The following is a 20,836-nucleotide window of genomic DNA, read 5'->3' on the forward strand; positions in this document are numbered from 1 at the left end:
TCAAATTTTCCAAATCATAAAAGACTATAAATTAAAAATAACCAATCACTTAATTACAAAATATTTAAAATCATCCAATTATCACAGGAAATAGTCGAGGATCCTTCATCGAGGTGGGGTGGGGATGGGGATCCCCACGGGGTGTGGATACCTTTCCCCATCCCATCTCAGTGATTAATGTAAGATTTGTGATTGGACCTTAACTATCAACTTGAGCTTTTAGTTCAATCGGTTTGATGACATGGTATCAAAGTATTTTTTTTTTGAGCTTTTAGTTTAATCGGTTTTATGACAGTCCCATCCCTACCACGGGGGATCCCATCCCATGAAGATTCTTATCGGGAATCCACGCCCATTTACATCCATACTCAGACGTACAAAATCGCACAATTTTAGCTTCAACGTTTATGAAATGGTACCAATTTATTTTGTTGCTCTAAATAACGGAACTTGATGCCTTAATGTTTATGAAATGGTATTTCAAGTTTTCAAGGGTAAATTGGTACCATTTCAACTGAGGCTGAGATTAAAATGGTGTTATTTTGTATGTTGGGGTTAAATTGACACTTTTTTTTTTTTTTTTAACAGTTTTAGGGCTATTTTGATAAATTTTTTTGTGCTTTCATATGATAGTGTTGGGAGAAGACAATTTAAATATTATTTTGAGATAAGGTGTAAATATACCCTTATTGTTGATAGTTAAGAGTAATTTTACCTAATGTTGGCAAGCAAAAGTGATTTTACTTTAACGTTGACAAGTTGGGTCAATTTAAAAATTAATTTATTAACGGTATATTTTTAGTTATAAATTTTGTCATTTTATGTTTTTTTTATCGAGTAATAGATCACAAACATGTGTATACATGTAGAATTTTTTTAAAAAGATTAAAAAATTGAACTGTGTTTGTACGAGTTGGATAAGAATCTAAATATTTTGTTGATTTTAAAAATATTAATTTCTAGTTCTATTATGAAATTTTAATAGTGCGACTCTTTACCCTAAAAGGGAACGATTTGAAGTAATTAAAAAGACCGACTTTGCAAATTAACTAAAATTCAAATTGGAAATTAATTAAATTACAAGTATTATTGGATTAAAATATTGACTCGCATATTTTTTAACTGTAAAATTCTTAAAGTACAGATCTCTATTTGCAAACTTTTAAACCATGAGAACTCTCTTTACAAATTTGTTAACTTATAATGTTTTTTCTTTTTTACTTTTCACTTAATTTTATAGTCAAGGTAAAATGTGTATTTCACAATTCATCCACTCAAATGAAGCATATACTTTTAACCCAAAAAACATATAAAACTAACAAGAATGTAAATTATTTTTGAAAAAGGTTAATACACATATAAGTCATTGTTTAATATTTTACAAATGACATATAAAATACTTCCAAAGCACTAACACCTCCTGTCACTCCACCTATATGAAATAAACAACTAAATATACGCTCGTAATTATTAACGACAGATAAATATACTCTTAATAGTGTGATGACTAGACTAACATAATTATGTCAAATAAGCTTACCGTTCAAATAAGGGTATATCTATGTGTCGTTAACAATTACGAGAACATATTTAACTGTTTATTTGATATATGATATATATGACAAAACAGACAAATACAAAGATATATATGTATTAACCCTTTTGAAAATGATTCTAATTAATTAGAATTGTGTTAGTAAAATTACGTTTAGAACCTTTATCTACCAAGTCAATCCATTCTTTGACGATAATAACACGGGATAAGGTACCAAAATAGGCTTATGGTTTTTAGGGAAGTATCAATTTAGGCACCACGTACAAAATAACACTAATATATGTTTATCGTTTAAAAAAGGGACCAATTTAGGTCTTGATAACGGAACGTGACACGTCATTTATATTACTCCGTTAAGTTCTATCAATTGTACACATGAGCGAAGATAGGGGGTCGGGCCCCTCCGGCCGCCGGAACCACCATGGCCACGAGTAGTTTCGGCCCCCTATCTTCACAAAATTTGAGGTTGTGGTGGTTCCGATCCCCCTATTTCTAAGAAATTTAGATCGGGTCAAGGTTGTAAAAGACGCTAGTCGGACGGACAAGGACCTTACTAATTAATCGGGGATTAATCGGATTTGTATTTTTTATATTTATTTATTTTTATTAAATAAAGTATCATATAAATACAATTAATATATGAATTATACTATGTAAAAATAATAATATAAAATATTTAGGATAGAAAAAGATACATATTTTAATATTATTTATATTAATATCCTTAAAAAATAACAAATAGATTAATAAAATAATATTGATAACAAAATGTGTCAAAATAAAATAAAATAAATTCTTAAAAATAAATTTAATAGTTTAAGGTTTTTTTTTTTTGTTATTTAATATTTTTTTAAAATTAAAAAAATTGATATAAAATTTAAGGACCAATTTTTTCAAAAAGGCCGCCTAGACCCGCCTAGGACTGCCTAGGAGGCCAAAAATCGGTCAACCGATTTATGCCGCCCAATTAGTGGAAATCGGGATGGTGTTCTAAAATTCCCGTCTTGGCCGATTTTTAGAACACTGGATCGGGTTGTGATTTAGCACCCAAAATTGATCCAAGTCTTATTAAGTCATCTCTAAATTCAAAATTCCATTTTTTTTTTTTGCATGTTAGGTCCTCTCTAAATCCAAATTTCTAATGTTTTTTTTTTTTTGCTCTGTTAGACATTTAAATACAAATTTCTATTTTTTTTATGTTAGGCCCTCCCTAAATCTAAATTTATAATTTTTTTCTTTAAATCCGAATTTTTTCTATTAGACACTGATTTAGCAAAAAAAAATATTTTTTACACACCACGTGTAAAATCAGCCCCCCAGCCGAACAATCTCGTATTCGTCACTGATTGTACATGAAGAAAGAAATCAGAATTTAACGGAATAATATCAATGATGTGTCACATATTTTTTTCGTAGTTAATCTATAAAAGGGAAAAGCAAAAAAACAATTTCCTGAAGAAGCAAGCACAATCTCTGTGTTTTGCTATAAACCTGCTGTTGTCAAGTATTCATGCATAAACACCCTTTTTCTTGTTAGCTTTCTTTAACCTAACAATGACGCAATTCTATTGGTAAATTACACCCATGACCACTGAAGTTTACTCTTTTTATATTATAGCCATTAAACTTTAAAAAATAACATGAAAATTGGGTAAATTACACTCATAGCCACTGAACTTTACCCATTTAACATTATGGCCTCTAATGTTTAATTCTTAACAGTATGGCCACTGAATTTTACACTTTTTAACACTAGTGGCCACTCAACGCCTTAAAACGACCACTAACGGTCTGAAAGTAAAAAATTCGAAGCCTTAATGATATTGTAAGGAATTTAAATTCTTCAAAATTTTCGTTTTGCGGTCATCTAGATGTTGTTTGGTTAGGAGAGAGAAAGTGAATTTTTAGAGAGAAAGCTTCAGAAAATGTGATTTTGAAAAATAAAAAATGTGGTTTTATGTTAAATTTCATTCTGAACAACTTTAATTCTTGAATATTTTCATTTTGAGGTAGTTACTAGTCATTTTGAAAAATTAGTTAAAGTTCAACGACCACCGATGTTAAAAAGAATAAAGTTCAGTGACGATACCGCTAAGAATTGAAGTTCAGTGGCCACAATGTTAAAATGAGTAAAGTTCATGGCCAGTGGCCACTCAATTTAACTAACTCATCAAAATGATCGTTAACGATCTCAAAATGAAAATATTCAAGAATTAAAGTTGTTCAGAATGACATTTACCATGAAACCACATTTTTTATTTTCCAAAATCACATTTTTTTTTGGAGCTTTCGCTCTCTAAAAATTCATTCCATCTCCTAACCAAACAACACCTAAATGACCTCAAAACGAAAATTTTCAAGAATTAAAGTTCCTTATAATATCATTAACTCTTCGAATTTTTTATTTTAAGACCGTCAACAGTCGTTTAGGTGTTGAGTGACCTCCAATATTAAAAAATGTAAAATTCAATAACCATACCGTTAAGAATTTAAATCAGTGGCCACAATGTTAAAATAGGTAAAATTCAATGGTCATGAGTATAATTTACCCATGATTTTTATAAAGTTTAATCACCATGAAAATAAGTAAAGTTCAGTGGCTATGAGTGCAATTTACTCCAAGTCTCCATATAAATTCATGTTCTTTAACAGATGACCACTGAACTTTATACTTTTTAACACCGGTAGCTACTCAATTTTAACTAACTGATCAAAATAACCGTTAACGATCTCAAAATGAAAATATTCAAGAATTAAAGTTGTTCAGATTCACATTTACCATGAAACCATATTTTTTATTTTCCAAAATCACATTTTTTGTAGCTTTCTCTCTAAAAATTCACTCTCTCTCCTAACCAAACAACACCTAAATGACCTCCAAACGAAAATTTTCAAGAATTAAAGTTCCTTATAATATCATTAACTCTTCGAATTTCTTATTTTGAGGTGTTGAGTGGCTACCAGTATAAAATTCAGTGGTCATACCATTAAGAATTTAAGTTCAGTACCCACAATGTTAAAATGAGTAAAATTCAGTGGGTATAGATGTAATTTACCCGTTATTTTTATGAAGTTTAGTGGTCATACCGTGAAAACGAGTAAAGTTCAGTGACCATGGATGTAATTTACTCCAATCCTCTCTATATAAATCCATGTTCTCTTCACATTTCCATCTTTTGTTATTAATCATCATAATTTAATTAATTAATTAATTAACTATTAATTAATTAATTAATGGCAAGAGAAAGAGAAGAAGAACTTCTATCTACTGAAATAGTTAACAGAGGAACAGAAAACGACGACGGATCTTTGAATTTCTCCGTTAAAGTAAGACCAAGATTACCTGACTTTCTTAACTCCGTTAACTTGAAGTATGTTAAATTAGGCTATGCTTATCTCCTTAATCACAGTTTTTATCTCTTAATTGCACCACTTCTTGCTTTTATTTTCTCTATTGGAATTGGAAATGGAAATTTCCATGACTTTTTTACAAATTTTGATCCTGTTGATGCTGTTTTTTTCGCTGCAATGTTGTCGTTTGTCGTCTATGTTTATCTCGATTTGACCCCGAGATCAACTTATTTAGTCGAGTTCGCTTGCTTTCGTCCGCCCGATCACCTCAAGGTACGTAATCTAATCTCTCTCTTTTCTTCTTTTAAATGTCTATATGTTTTTCTCGTTTTTCATGTTTTCGCGCTTTTTCCCTTTTTTTCTCGTTTTTTTTAGAATTCCACGCGTTTTCGGTTTTTTTTCCATTTATTCAAGCTTTCACCTTTTTTGGGTTTTTTTCCTAGAATTTTATTTTTTTGTTTTTTTTTTGTTTTTTGCGTTTTCTCCGTTTTTTCTCTTTTTCGTTTCTCTAAGTTTCCTCTTTTTTTCTGTTTTTTAATTCCACTTTTTTTTCGTTTTTTATATTCTTTCCGTTTTCTCCGTTTTTTTAGTTTTTTAACCGTTATTTCCTTGTTTCCTTTTTTGTCTAGAATTCAATTTTTTTTCCGTTTCCCCGGTTTATCATTTTTTTTCCGTTTCTCCAAGTTTCCTTTTTTCTGTTTTTTAATTCCACGCTTTTTTCATTTTTTTATGTTCTTTCCATTTTTTCGTTTTTCCAAGTTTGTCATTTTTTTTCTTTTTCTTTTCCAGAAATTCCACGTTTTTTCGTTTTTCTTTGTTTTTTTGTTTCCCGGATTTTTTTACCATTTTTCCAATTTTTTTCGTTTTTTTAGTTTTTATATCTTTCTCAAAATTTTCAAATTTTCATGTTTTTTTTTTTTTCATTTTTCTCGTTTTTCTGTTTTCTTGTATTTTTTTTCCATCTTTTCTCGCCTTTTCAAATTTTCTTATTTTTTTTTCTTTTTTCAAAATTCCACGTATTTCTCCATTTTTTTCTCGCTTTTTTCTGTTTTCCGTTGACTGATTGATTGACCTTGTCCTATTCTTCAACTTATGCAGATTTCGAAAGAAGAGTTCATTCAACTAGCGAATAAGTCAGGTAGATTCAACGACGCTGCAATCGAGTTTCAGCACCGAGTTCTCAAGAATTCCGGGATCGGAGACGAGAGCTACATGCCTAGAATAGTATTCCAACCCGGTTACAAAATATCACTCAAGGACGGACGGGACGAAGCAGCGATGATGATGTACGGAGCAATAGACGATCTTTTAGCTATTACGAAAATTAACACTAAAGACATTCGGGTTCTCGTCGTAAATTGTGGCGTCCTAAATACTACCCCGTCATTATCAGCAATGCTCATAAATCATTATAAACTTAGACATAACATAAACAGCTTCAATCTCGGCGGAATGGGCTGTGCTGCGGGAATTGTAGCCGTTGATCTAGCTCGAGACCTCCTCGTTGCGTATCCGGGTTCTTACGCACTTGTTGTAAGTACTGAAGCTGTTAGTTACACCTGGTATAACGGCAACGAACCCGAAATGCTCCTCGCTAACTCTTTTTTCCGAATGGGGGCCGCAGCCATTCTCCTCTCGAGTCGTAGGATGGATCGATGGCGCTCTAAGTACGAACTAAAACAGGTACGTAATAACATCCTATCCCCAAATTAACGGATCAATGTTAATGAAATTAGGGTAAATAATTATAAGGTCCTTATCTTTTTACTTAGGGTAAATAATTTATTAGTCCCCTAATTTTTACCTAACACACTGTTTAGTCCCTATATTTTGAAAAACACATTATAAGGTTCCTAACTTTTGCCAATATTAACCCTTTGGTCCTTTTGTCTAGTTTTTTTAGACTTGTAATCGTTATATTTTAGCATAAATAGATATATATAAAATAACAGAGTAACATAGTGAACTTGTATTGTACTGTGGTTGTCCTAAAATCTAAGATATGTTCGGTTAAAAATCTAAAAAAATAGATAAAAGGACCACAAGGTTAATATTGGCTAAAGATAAGGACCTTAAAATGTGTTTTTCAAAATAGAAGGACTAAACAGTGTGTTAGGTAAAAACTATGGGACTAATAAATTATTTACCCAAAAAATAGTATCAAATTTAATCTAATTAACTGTAATGAAGTTTTTGAACTACATATACACCAAAATTAATATACTTGAAAAAATGTATTATTAATTTTTGTAATTATTTTTTAATATAATATTTTTAAATTAACATTAAATATTATTATAAATTTTTTTAAAATCATATATTTTTTCTTCATTCGTAAAATTTATTAGAATTGTAATTTTTTTTTACAATGATGGTTTTATTCCTATTTTAATAATTTTTGAAATATTTTTCATTCATTTTTTAGTCAATAAATTTTACGTTATTAAATTAAAGTTCTATAATTATATAGAAATTAATAAATCATTACTTTATATTGGAGAGATTGTGATTAGGTAGGAAAAAAGAGAAAGAAATATAAAATAGGAAAAATAAATGTTTTGTTATTAAAACATAAAGTAAAGGGTAATTTTGGTATTTTAAAATTTATTTAGTATAGTTTGACCATTGACCCAAGCATAAGGACTAAAGAGTTAATAAAAACAAAAACTGAAGGACTATATAATTATTTCTAAAAACACAAGGACTAAGTAGTATATTAGGTAAAAATACAAAGACCTTATAATTATGGGTAAATAATTTATTAGTCCCATACTTTTTACCTAACACACTGTTTAGTCCCTCTATTTTGCAAAACACATTTTGAGGTCCCTATCTTTTGCCAATATTAACCCTTTGGTCCTTCTATCTATCTTTTTAGATTTTTAACCGAACATATCTTAGCTTTTAGGACAGCCACAACACAATATAAAATGACCATGTTACTCTGTTATTTTATATCTGTCTGTTTATGCCAAATATAACGGTTACAAGTCCAAAAAAAAACTAGACAAAAGGACCAAATGGTTAATATTGGCAAAAGTTAGGGACCTTATAATGTGATTTTCAAAATAAATGGACTAAACAATGTATTAGGTAAAAAGTAGGGGACTAATAAATTATTTACCCTATAATTATTTACCCATGAAATTATACTGATAAGACTCGTATCGGGTGCAGCTAGTTCGGACCAACAAGGGGATGGATAACCGAAGCTTCAAAAGTGTACATTTGAAGGAAGATAAAGACGGGAAGCTAGGTCTTTCGGTAAGCAAAGATGTTATTGAAGTTGCCGGACATGCTTTGAAGGCGAATATAACGATGTTAAGTCCGCTAGTTCTTCCGGTATTAGAACAAGTTCGTTTTTTTACGAATTTGGTATTCAAGAGGAAGACTAAGCCGTATATACCGGACTATAAGCTTGCTTTTGAACATGTATGCATATTAGCCGCAAGCAAAAAGGCACTAGATGAACTCCAGAAGAACTTGGAGCTCACCGACGAGTACATGGAACCATCGAGGAAAACTTTGGAACGATTCGGGAATACTTCAAGCAGTAGCGTTTGGTACGAGCTGGCTTATTTGGAGACGAATGAAAAGATCAAGAGAGGCGATAGAATTTGGCAAATTGCTTTCGGTTCTGGATTCAAATGCAACAGTGCTGTTTGGAAAGCCCTTAAAAATGTCACGAAACCCGAACGAAGCGCTTGGTTTCCGGGTTCCGAAATTGCAACGAAAAAGTAGGCTAAGTTTACCCGCATCGAATTTTATAGAATATATAAATATGTAATGTTCTAATCTTTACTTCATTGGCAATAAAAATTCTAGCCGTTAGTCTATCTAAGAGTAAATTACACCAATGGTACCTGAATTTTACCTAATTCATACTTTGATACTTAAATTATATTTTGTCCCCAAAATATACATAAAGTAACGATGACCGTATAATTTAGTATATTTTACCAGAAAATAACCGGTCAATACGAGTTTGATGAGTAAATTACACTAATAGTACCTGAACTTTATCTTAATTCACACTTTAGTACCTAGATTCATTTTGTCCAAAAAACACACCTCAAGTAAAAATGACTCAACAATATAGTACATTTGACCGACCAGTAACTGGTAAACTCGAGTTTGACCATTTTAAATTAAAAATATAACCCACCACACACCTTAATTAACATAAAATTACAATACTACCATTTAACCAAAGGGCACTATTGTAATTTTATGTTAATTGAGTGTATGGTGAATCTCAATGTTTAGTTTAAAATGGTCAAACTCATGTTGTCCGATCACTAACCGATCAAATTTGCTAAATTATTCCGTCACCTTTACTTGACTTATAGAACAAAATAAAATCCAGGTACCAAAATATGAATTGTGGTAAAGTTCAGGTACCATTGATGTAATTAACTCGTAAAACTCGCGTTAACAGGTCATTGACTGGTAAAATATACTTAATTGTCCGGTCATCGTTACTTCAGGTATATTTTTGGAACAAAATGTAATCTAGGTACCAAATTGTGAACTAGGATAGAGTTCAGGTACCATTGGTGTAGTTTACCCGTCTATCTAATCTTCTCTAGCCGATACAGTTTCATTCTCCCGAATCAACTGGCCGAACCTGGCCGATTATCGAAGAAATTCACGGGCTATAAATGTATAAAACAATAGGAAAAAATGCATATTTAACCAAACACTGGTCTCTAAATTGCCAAAAGAAAAACGAAAAAATCAGTCACGTCCACGCGATGTCTGAATCTTAGCTAAAATTACACGATATCGACAAAAATAAAATAAAAATGATACCGCAAAGTTACGAGCTTTGAATTTTATAAACTTGTTAGCAACAGTGCTGTTTGGAAAGCTCTTAAAACTGTCACGAAACCCGAACGGAGCCCTTGGTTTCCGGGTTCCGTCGAGAGCGGAAATTGCAACGAAAAAGTAGGATAAGTTTACGTGCATCGAATTTTATTGAATATATAAAAATTCTAGCAGTTAGTCTATCTAGTTTCATTTTCCTGAAGCACCTGGCCGAACCCGGCCAATTTTCGGTTCCATTCGGCAGAAATTCACGGGCCATAAATGCATAAAAACATTTGCAGCTATCTAGCCTAAAACAATACGAAAAAAATGCATATTTAACCAAACACTGGTCTCTAAATTGCCAAAAGAAACACGAAAAAATTGGTCACATCCACGCGATGTCTGAATCTTAGCTAAACTTACACGATATCGACAAAAATAAAATAAAAATGATACCGAAAAGTTACGAGCTTTGAGTTTTATAAACTTGTCAGCAAAAAAAGAATGACACCGGCAGCCAATCCGAGTGACTTTCGAGGGGTCTTCGGTGCTCCTCCATAGTACGGTTCGACCATTATCCCGAATCTGCAAGTCCCGATCGACGGATCTGATTTCGTGATCGTTGAAATGTTTTCGAACTTGCAAGCAGTGTCGAGCTGATTCTGTATCTGATAATAACTGTTCAGCGCATACGAAACGTTGCCCCATGCATCCAAATTTCCACAAGAAGTTCCGTAACCAAGGCTCGTGCAGTCAGCTAATCCACAAGCGTAGCTCACACTAGGCGCGAGATTCGGGTCATCGAGTTTGGCATTTCGCTTCATCACACACCATTTACGCTCCTGGTACCGCACATTTCTTGCTTCGACTAGTACACCGGAATTCGTGGTGCCGAGATTAAGAGAGTACTTAGCTCTTCCGTCATATGTAAATATCCCCCAATGACGTTCAAAGTTCCCCGGGTCAATACTCTTAGCGTCCTCGTCAATCAAACTAAACAAATAAGCATCAATAGGTCCCGGTCTCAACGGAGTTCCTTTCCCACCCGAAATCCGTGACATGAAACCTTGATTGAATCGCTGAGCATACACCAAGTTCGCGTTTTTATCACCGTCCGTTGGCCACCCAATCTCGCCTATAATGATAGGCATGTTGCCGAATCCGTTTCTTTGCAACGCATATACAAGAGTGTCGTAATTTGCGTCGAACATGTTGGAGTAGGATGTTCCGCCGTCAATTATAGGGGTAGCATCACCGTCAAAGAAGGCGTACTCGACCGGGAAGTTAGCATCGGTGTAAAGGCTTATGAACGGATAGATATTCACGGTAAACGGGGAACCGTTGTCGTTCAAGAACTTGACAACATTAAGCATGAGATCATGGATATCGGTTCGAAAGTCGCCACCGGATGGCAAGGTGGAAGAGGATGCGTAGACGTCGGCATTTTGGGGGCAAGTCACTTTCACTTGGCTGCTTAAACCAGCTTTTATGAGAGCAGATTGGACGTTTCGGAGAGCCGGGAAGGTTGTCCCGAGAAAGCTTCCGTTGTATGTTGACAAAAAAGGTTCATTTCCAACTGCAACATATCTGTAAAAAGATGAATTTTCGTTACAATTTGTACCGGAAAATACTGCAAATAAAGCATGTTTCGTGTGCGTTTAGTTAACACGGGTATGCATCGACAAAATTCAAGTTATTCGATTATAAATCAAGAACTCCCCACATATAAACATATTTCAAGAACTATGTTGCACGGAAACGGACAGGGAAACGGGAATAGACACTGAAAATGTTATTTCTAAAACATAACCTTCATTAAATAGCCTTAATACTGACACGGACACCGGAAAAGTTATTTGTAAAACATAACCTTAATAAAATAGCCTTAAAAAAACGGATACAGACAACGAAGCGGATATCAAAATACTACTCGTGCTTTTAGTTAACGCGGGATACGCCTAGACAAAATTCAAGTTATTTGAAACAGATCGAGACCCCTCCCCGAAAAATGCTAAATGAACGGGAAAATGACACTCAAAGTTAATTTTTGGGCAAATTAATCATCTGAGCAGCGTTGATAGAATCATTTAGTCCGCATATAAACATATGTAAAGAACTATGTTGCACGGAAGCGGACACGAACAGGAAACGGGAATAGACACCGGAAACGTTATTTCTAAAATATAACCTTCGTTAAATAGCTTTAATACGGACACAAACATGGAACATACACCGAAATTGTTATATTTCTAAAACATAACCTTCATAAAATAGCCTTAAAACACGCAATGACATGGACACGGACACAGACACGGACACGAACAGGGAAACGAAAACAGACCGGAAACGTTATTTCTAAAACATAACCTTCATTAAATAGCTTTAATACGGACACAAACATGGAACATACACGGAAACGGACACCGGAAACATAACCTTCATTAACACGGAGACGAATACAAACACGGAAACGGACACCGGAAACATTATTTCTCAAACACAAGCTTCATTAAATAGCTTTAATACGGACACAAACATGGAACATACACCAACACCGTTATTTCTAAAACATAACCCTCATAAAATAGCCTTAAAAGACAAAATGACACGGAAACAGACATGGAAAGGAAACGAAAACAGACACCGGAAACCTTATTTCTAAAACATAAACTTCTTTAAATAGCCTTAAAACAGACACGAACACGAGAACAGACACCGAAATCGTTCTATCTAAAACATAACCTTCATTAAATAGCCTTAACACGGACACACACGAGAACAGACACCGAAAACGTTCTATCTAAAACATAACCTTCATTAAATAGCCTTAATACGGACACAGACACAGACACCGAAAACGTTATTTCTAAAACATAATCTTCATAAAATAGCCGTAAAAAACAGACACTGACACACAAAACACAAAACAGATGCAAATGAATGATATCACACCTCAGAATGACCAGACAGGCCAATTTTCAGCAGGAAAAAATTCATAGTGATCTTTTAAATCCAAAAAGCAAAAGAATCTGATGTCACTTTGAAACTGAAAAATAATATAATGAGATAATCATAGATAAGAAAGTGAAATTTTGTTTAAATGTCAATAATTAGTCGGGATAATTCCAAAAATAATTCCTGTGATTTGGCCGATTTACAGATGGATGGTTTTTTGTGGGATAAGGTACCAAAATACGTCTATAGTTTTTGGGGGAAGTATCAATTTAAGCTTTATGAACAAAATAGCACTATTATAGACTTAAAGTTTAAAAAATGTACCAATTTAAACAAGACATGTCTTTCATAGTACCAATTCAGAGTAATATGAATGATGTGTTACATTCCGTTATCGAGGCCTAAATTGGTACTTTTTTAAACGTTAACCTCATATTGGTGCTATTTTGTACGTGGAACCTAAATTTTTAGTTTTGAGCTCATTTAGAGAGAAAATAATAATTTCTAGAGAGCAAAAGCACAAAAAATGGCGCTTTTGGAAAATAAAAAACGTTGTTCCATAGTAAATATGATACTAAACAAATATAATTCTTGAAGTTTTCTATTTTAAGGTCATCAACCGTCAAATTGATGGTGTCACTATAAAAGTCATTGGTTTTGCTAATGACGATTAAACTCAGTCCTATTTTTGCAACAACAAAAAACCGACAGGCACCTATCTGCAAATCAGTGAAACCACCAGAGTTATTTTTGGAATTATCCCTAATTTGCTGCGTAAATTACACCCATGACCACTGAACTTCAAAATGTAACATAAAAGTCACTCAACTTTACACTTTGTTATACCCATGCCCACTAAACTTTAGCTAACTCCTGACCCTTAACAACCACAAAATGAAAATATTCAAGAATTAAAGTTGTTCAGAACGATATTTACCATGAAACCACATTTATTATTTTCCAAAATCATCATTTTTGTATCTTTCTCTCTCTAAAAGCCACTTTCTCTCTCCTCCAAACAACACCAAAATGATCTCAAAATGAAATTTTTCAAGATTTAAAGCTAATAAGAATATCATTAATTCTTGGAATTTTTTATTCTGAGGCCGTCAACAGTCGTTTAGATACGTTGAGTGGCCACGGGTGTAACAAAGTGTCAAGTTTAATGACTTTTATGTTACATTTTGAAATTCAGTTATCATACATTAAAAAAAGCAAAGTTCAGTGGCCATGGGTATAATTTACCCGTTGCATTCAATAACCTCAAAACAAATTTCAACTGTCCCGTGAACTTTCAAAAATTTCTAATTATTTATCTATTGGGTATTTTCTTTTTGTCACGTGGCTGAACGTGTCTCAAATTTTCTACATCAACAAAGGTTATTGAATGCAATTGGACAAGAATAGAGGTCGTTTGGAACTCTTGAAAGTTCAGGAGCAATTGAAGTTTTGGACATTTTACTTTTATAATTTAAACATGGGAATTTAATCCAAAAAACTGCAATTAGCTGCGTGATCATCAAATAAACTCAGAAAAAACTCTAGTAGGTAGAATCAACCATCAAAAATTGTATACAATTATTAATTTTTATATCAAATGAAGATTAGGTAGAATCAATTTTATGCTGTCAAATCCAACTGAAAATCTTCTTGAAGAATATGATTCTGCTTGGCTAAATTAGTGTATAAAGTGGGACCTGAACACCAAATATCCTATTTTAAATGCCATACAAAGGATTAGACTGTAATCCAATTAGTTTTGGATTGCTCATGCTCGGCTCGTTAGAAAACTGACGAGCTCGAGCTCAATATCATGTTCGTAAGTCATGAAATTCGCTCGTGAACAACTCACTAATTATGTTCATTTGATTTTTTTTTTAATACAAACATAGGGTAAATTACGCCCATGGCCACTGAACTTCAATTCTTAACGGTATGACCCCTGAACTTTACACTTTTTAACACTGGTGACCACTCAATGCCTCAAAACGACAGTTGACGGTTTCAAAATAAAAAATTTGAAGAGTTAATGATATTCTAAGGGACTTTAATTCTTGAAAATTTTCGTTTTAAGGTCATTTAGGTGTTTTTTGGTTAGGGGAGAGAGAGTGGATTTTTAGAGAGAGAAAGCTCTAAAAAATGTGATTTTGGAAAATAAAAAATTTGGTTTCATGGTAAATGCCGTTGTGAACAACTTTAATTCTTGAATATTTTCATTTTGAGGTCGTTAACGGTCATTTTGAGGAGTTAGTTAAAGTTGAGTGGCCACAGATGTTAAAAAGGTAAAGTTCAGTGGCCTTACCGTTAAGAATTAAAGTTCAGTAGCCACAATGTTAAAATGGGTAAAATTCAGTGGCCATGGTGTAATTTACCCTACAAACCTACGTAGTTTTGTAGTTTACACGTTTGCTCCCTTTATAGAAATACCATTATTAAACAATAATGGAACCAAACTTGTTCACATGTGTTCATGAACGTTATAATCGAGCTTGTTCATGAACCTATAACTGAACCTGCTTGCAAGCTTTCGAGCCGAGTTTCGCAAACTCAGCTCGTTTATAAAACCGAACACGGTCGAGCTTTTATTGAACAGAACGCCGAGCCACTCATGAGTGGCTCGACTCATTTACGGTCCTGACACGCATAAGCAAAATAAACTGTGGAATGCATCAAATAAAGGGTCAATTTGCAGCACCAAATCGACGAGCTTGAGCTCAACAATATGTTCGTGAGCTGCTTGCAAGCTTGTTTACGAGCAACTCATTAATTCGCTCGTTAAAACCTACAAAACTAAAGTTCACACAAAACTATGCTATTTTACATTTTCTCGTTTGTAAAAATAAACAATATTATAAAAAATAATTGAACCAAACTTGCTCGCAAGCGTATTCATGAACATTATAATCAAGTTTGTTCCTATAAACGAGTCCGCTTGCGAGCTTTCGAACCGAGTTTCGACATACTAAAGCTCAACTCGTTTATAAAACCAAACACGGTCCGGCTTAACAAGTGCCTCAACGCATCTAAAACCCTAACAAAGCATAAGCAAAACAACGTATGGAATGCATCAAACAAAGGGTCAGTTTGTAGCACCAGATTTAATACAACTTTAAGTATCAATTTAGACTATATATTTCACGGTTTTGCATGACGGTTCATGTTAGCAGACCCCGAGTCATTTCGGGACTAAGACTTTGTTGTTGTTGTATGAGCAAAATAAAGTGTGGAATGCATCAAATAAAGGGTCAATTTGCAGCACCAAATTGACAAGCTTGAGCTCAACATCTGAGCTGCTCGCCAACATATTCACGAACTTTGATAGCAAGCATTTTGTTAATTCTATTCATGAACTTTGCTCGCAAATCGCTCATTAATCATGTTCATTTAAAATTTCTTTTACCACAAATGAAACCTATAAAACTAAAAAATCTACACATACTAACGCAACTAAAGTCGTTTTACAATTCCTCTTGAGCGTGTCTATTAACATTATAACCAATCGTGTTCATGAACCTATAACCTTTCGAGCCGAGTTTCGCATGCTCAGCTCGTTTATAAAGCTGAACACAGTTGAGCTTTTATCGAGCCCAACGAGTGGCTCGGCCCATCTACAACCCTAACAAAGCATAAGCAAAACAACATACGGAATGCATAAAAAAAGGGTCAATTTGCAGCACCAAACTCCACCAAGACGAACTTCAAGTATCAATTTAGAGTATATATGAACTTCTGAGCATCAATTCAACATAAAACTTGAACTTCAACAAATAAATTGACATCCAAACTTTGCGTTTCGTATCCGTTTCCGTTTCTTTTCCGTTTTCATTACCCTTTCCTAGCTAATTTATCTTAGAATTAACGTACTACCGGGTATTGGATCTCCGCCACCCCTGAGTCGTTAGTCAGAACTGGCTTAAGCGATCCACCCTCGTCCACTCGGGACAAGAGAGTCGGGCATACATCCTTCCTGAAGGGAGACAGATGTCTCCATAGAGGGGAACTCAATGGATACTATGGGGGTTGTTGTGCGGATTTAGCGAAAGATAAATAAACGAAAATCGAAAATATAGATTTTACGTGGTTCACCAACTTTGTGTTGGCTAGTCCACAGACAGAAGTAGAATAGTTTTTAGTAAGGAGGCGGAAAATCAGATTAGAGATTAGGGTTTACATAAAATAGTATTTATAGTACTCAATCTATCCTAAACCGGCTTGGATCCCACGATGTCGCTTCCAAGTAGAAAACCGAAAGCCAATACTAATCCAAATAGGAAACAAGATATACCGACGGGACAGGGACGACTCCGCCCCCGGACCCCAGGCCAGGGATAACCTGGATCCCGACTCGCTGACCGGGCAGCGAGACCCCGTTGCATCCTATCGTAGTGTGTTATATAGATTCAAGGCATTACGACAGGGGTGGCGAGAGCCTATAGTGCTTAACCATTCTAGGACGAGGTTTAATCACAGGGAGACCCTCCGGGACAGAATACGACATATGCATTAACGAGACGCTTTTGAGCATAGACCCCTTCTTTAGGAGTTGGCTGGCCTAGACTTGGGAAAAGTCGAGGCGCCACACAGGGTTTTGGACTGACCACATGACATTTGTTTCCGCTTCCTAGCTAAATTTTCTTTAAAATAACATTCCCCGGTATCCGTTTCCGTGCAACATAGCTGAGCATCAATTCAACATAAAACTTGAACTCCAACAACTAAAATTAACATCCAAACTTCATTTCTGAACAAAAACTGAAAATAAAATGAAAAAAACACAGTAAATCATACCTGATATTAACATTATTGGTAGAAATATGAGTAGAAACATTCTTTTCAACCCATTTGATCGCAGCTTTCATATTAACAGCAAGAGTTGAAAGCATATCATTTGGAATTCCAACCATAATTTCAATACCAGATTTACCAAGAGGTCACGGGTTCAAGTCTTAGGAGCGGCCTCTTGCCAAATAAATTGGCAGGGGAAGGCTTGCCCCCGGTACACCCTTGTGGTGGGACCCCTCCCCGGACCCTCGCTCAGCGGAGACGCGTAGCGCGACCGGGCCGCCTTTTTTTTTTTTTACAAAACTACGTAGTTTTGTATACGTTGTTTTAAATTTCCTCCCTTTATAGAAATACCATTATTAAAAAATAATGGAACCAAGCTTCATGAACATTATAATCGAGCTTGTTCATGAACCTATTACTGAACTTGCTGGCAAGCTTTCGAGCCCAATCAAACCGAACGCTGAGCCAGCTCAACTCATTTACCACCCTAACAAGCATCAGATAAAGGGTCAATTTGCAGCACCAAATTGATGAGATTGAGCTCAAAGCTGCTGCAAGCTTGTTCACGAGCTTTGATCGCGAGCAACTCGTTAATTCGCTCGTAAAACCTAAAGTTCAAATAAAACTACATTGTTTGACTTTTTCTCCTCCCATTAAACAAGGGTCCGGGGAGGGGTCCCACCACAAGGGTTTACTGGGACAAACCTTCCCCTGCCAATTATTTGGCAAGAGACCGCTCCTAAGACTCGAACCCGTAACCTCTCAGTCACACGACAACAACATTTACCGTTTATTAAAAAATTAATCGAACCAAACTTGCTCTATTCATAAACATTATAATGCGAGCTTTCAAACTCGTTTCGTCGAGCTTTTATCGAGCTCAACGAGCTGCTCGGCGCATCTACAACCCTAACAAGCATAAGCAAAACAACGTATGGAATGCATCAATAAACTCCTCCAAGACGGACTTTTAGTATCAATTTAGTCTATATATGAACTTCTGAGCATCAATTCAACATAAAACTTGAACTTCTACAACTAAATTGACCTTTTTCGTTAGCATTTCCGCGTTTCGTATCCGTTTCCTAGCCAATTTATCTTAGAAATCACGTTTCCGATTTCCGTTTCCGTGCAACATAGACAAAAACTGATCTAAACCAGCAAATAAATTGAAAAAAACACAGTAAATCATACCTGATATTAACATTATTAGTAGAAATATGAGTAGAAACATTCTTTTCAACCCATTTTATCGCAGCTTTCATATTAACAGCAAGAGTTGAAAGCATATCATTTGGAATTCCAACCATAACTTCAATACCAGATTTACCAAGAGCTCTTAAAGTATCATAATCTGCATCAAACAGCTTAACCTTTCGGATTCCATTTTCTCTCAGAAGTGTCACTATTGTATCTGGTGAAAGTGGGTGAGTTGCTTGTGTGCCCCAATTAGCACCTATTCCATTCCCACAACTGGTTATTGAAGCTAAAGTTGTCAATGTAATGGCTAAAGATAAAACCCCCATTTTTTGGGAGTTGTTTCTTCAAATCTGTAAGAGAAAGGGGATCTTCTGGGAGTTTAAATCTAGGAGGGTGTGATTTACAGCATCAATTTCAGATATTTGGGTTTTTTATGGCAAAAATTTCAATGGAAGTAAGACCATGGTTGAAGAAATTTTGGGGAAATTGAAGTGAAGAAAAGAAACCCAGAAAGGAATAGTTGAAAAGCTTAATAGGGAGGATAAACCCAGAAAAGATTCTTGGAAATAGGTAATCTTGAAAAAAGAAGAATAAAAACTGTGCTTTATGCAAAATTATTGAAGTTTACAGAAGTAGAAGTAGTAAGAGAAGATGAAGAAATAGGTAATCTAGAAAAAAGGAAGATGATGACAGAGAAAACAGAGAAATCCAGACAGAGAGAAGGAAAAGGTTAAAAGATGGTGAGATGGAGGTGTAAATTACATCCATGGTCATTGAACTTTGATAATTTTCACTGTATGCACTACTAAACTTTAAAAAATTAGGATAAATTACACATATGGCCACTTAACTTTACCTATTTTAATATTATAGTCACTGAACTTTAATTTTTAACGGTATGATTACTGAAATTTACGCTTTTTAACATCGGTTGATACTCAACGCCTCAAAACGCATTTTGAAGGACTCAAAATAAAAAATTCGAAGAGTTAATGATATTCTATGAAACTTTAACTTATCATTTAGGTGTTGTTTGGTTAAGAGAGAGTATGAATTTGAAAAATAAAAAATATGGGATGAGAAATACTACTTTTATAGAGTTAATGGTGTAGATAGGACATTCGTAGAGGGGTAAAATGATGAATTTGAACAAGTGGGTAGAAATACCATTTATACGAGTTAAGAGGTAAATATGACGTTCGATGAGTTGGAGGGGTAAAATGACCAATTTAGAGAAGTTAAGGGGTGGGAGGAGCATTAGACATTTTTAAAATAAAAAATATGGGTTCATGTTAAATGTTGCTTTGAACACCTTAATTCTTAAATATTTTCATTTTGAGGTTGTAAAAGGCCGTTTTAAGAGGTTAGTTAAAGTTTAGTGGTCACAAGTATAATAAAGTGTAAAGTTGAGTGGCTAACAAAGATAAAAACCCTCATTTTTTGTTTTCTCCAAATCTGCAAGAAAAAGGGGATCTTTTGGGAGTTCAAATCTATAGGAGGGTGTGATTTACAACATCAATTGCAGAAATAACTAGGGTTGTAATCGAGCCGAGCTTTGCCCTGTTCAAGCTCGGCTCGTTATAAAATTAACGAGTTCGAGCTCGAGCCGAGCTGCTATAAAATTAACGAGCCGAGCCCGAGCCGAGCTTTGGCTTGCTCAACGAGCTTCGAGCCGAGCTTCGAGCTTGTTTCAAGCCCAAAATCCTCTTTTGGACTTAGTTCATTAAGAAAATTATCTAACCATGAATTGTTTGTGAGTAAATTGTTAATTATATTTGTGAAGTTTGCTCGCAAATAACTCTTTAATTGTGTACATAAACAAGCTCACAAGCAAAGTTCGTGAATAAATAAACAAGATGCTTACAAATAGTTCGTCTATTACTCATTTATTATGTTTGTGAACGAACTCATCTAATAGCAAATGAAATAATATTAAGTTTAGATGTTTGTGAACTAACACAAAACTATATAGTTTTCTACAAAACTAAATTTTTTTCATAAATGTTCTAATCGAGCTTGCTCGCGAGCTTTCGAGCCGAGCTTTGGCCTGCTGAAGCTTGGCTCGTTTACGAACCGAGCCAGAGCTGGAATTAGGAAAAGAAAAGTCTGCACGGCTCGTTTATAAATCGAGCCGAGTCGAGCCGAGCTTTTATCGAGCCGATCACCGAGCGGCTCTGTTCA

At 34.5% G+C, this 20,836-nt stretch overlaps 2 protein-coding genes across 3 annotated transcripts; one reads left to right on the forward strand and one right to left on the reverse strand.

Annotated features, from left to right (window-relative positions):
- The first annotated feature begins 4,746 nt into the window (after nt 1–4,746).
- Nucleotides 4,747–8,752, forward strand: LOC136200732 (3-ketoacyl-CoA synthase 15). The gene is made up of 3 exons (XM_065991158.1): nt 4,747–5,179; nt 6,005–6,589; nt 8,084–8,752. Exons 1-3 carry the CDS (start codon nt 4,790–4,792, stop codon nt 8,645–8,647), a joined length of 1,539 nt encoding a protein of 512 aa, XP_065847230.1. The 5' UTR covers nt 4,747–4,789; the 3' UTR covers nt 8,648–8,752.
- A 1,297-nt stretch (nt 8,753–10,049) lies between these two features.
- Nucleotides 10,050–19,357, reverse strand: LOC136235331 (glucan endo-1,3-beta-glucosidase 6). 2 transcript variants are annotated; one of them, XM_066024932.1, is made up of 2 exons: nt 18,650–19,357; nt 10,050–11,302 (listed from the first exon to the last, which is right to left on the reverse strand). In XM_066024932.1, exons 1-2 carry the CDS (start codon nt 18,979–18,981, stop codon nt 10,195–10,197), a joined length of 1,440 nt encoding a protein of 479 aa, XP_065881004.1. In that variant the 5' UTR covers nt 18,982–19,357; the 3' UTR covers nt 10,050–10,194. The 2 variants fall into 2 exon arrangements, with proteins under 2 accessions (XP_065881004.1, XP_065881005.1); XM_066024933.1 differs by lacking the exon at nt 18,650–19,357 and adding an exon at nt 17,459–17,608.
- Nucleotides 19,358–20,836: the final 1,479 nt, after the last annotated feature.

The sequence above is a fragment of the Euphorbia lathyris genome, chromosome 7 (assembly GCF_963576675.1).
Source record: "Euphorbia lathyris chromosome 7, ddEupLath1.1, whole genome shotgun sequence".
Classification (NCBI taxonomy): Eukaryota; Viridiplantae; Streptophyta; class Magnoliopsida; order Malpighiales; family Euphorbiaceae; genus Euphorbia; species Euphorbia lathyris.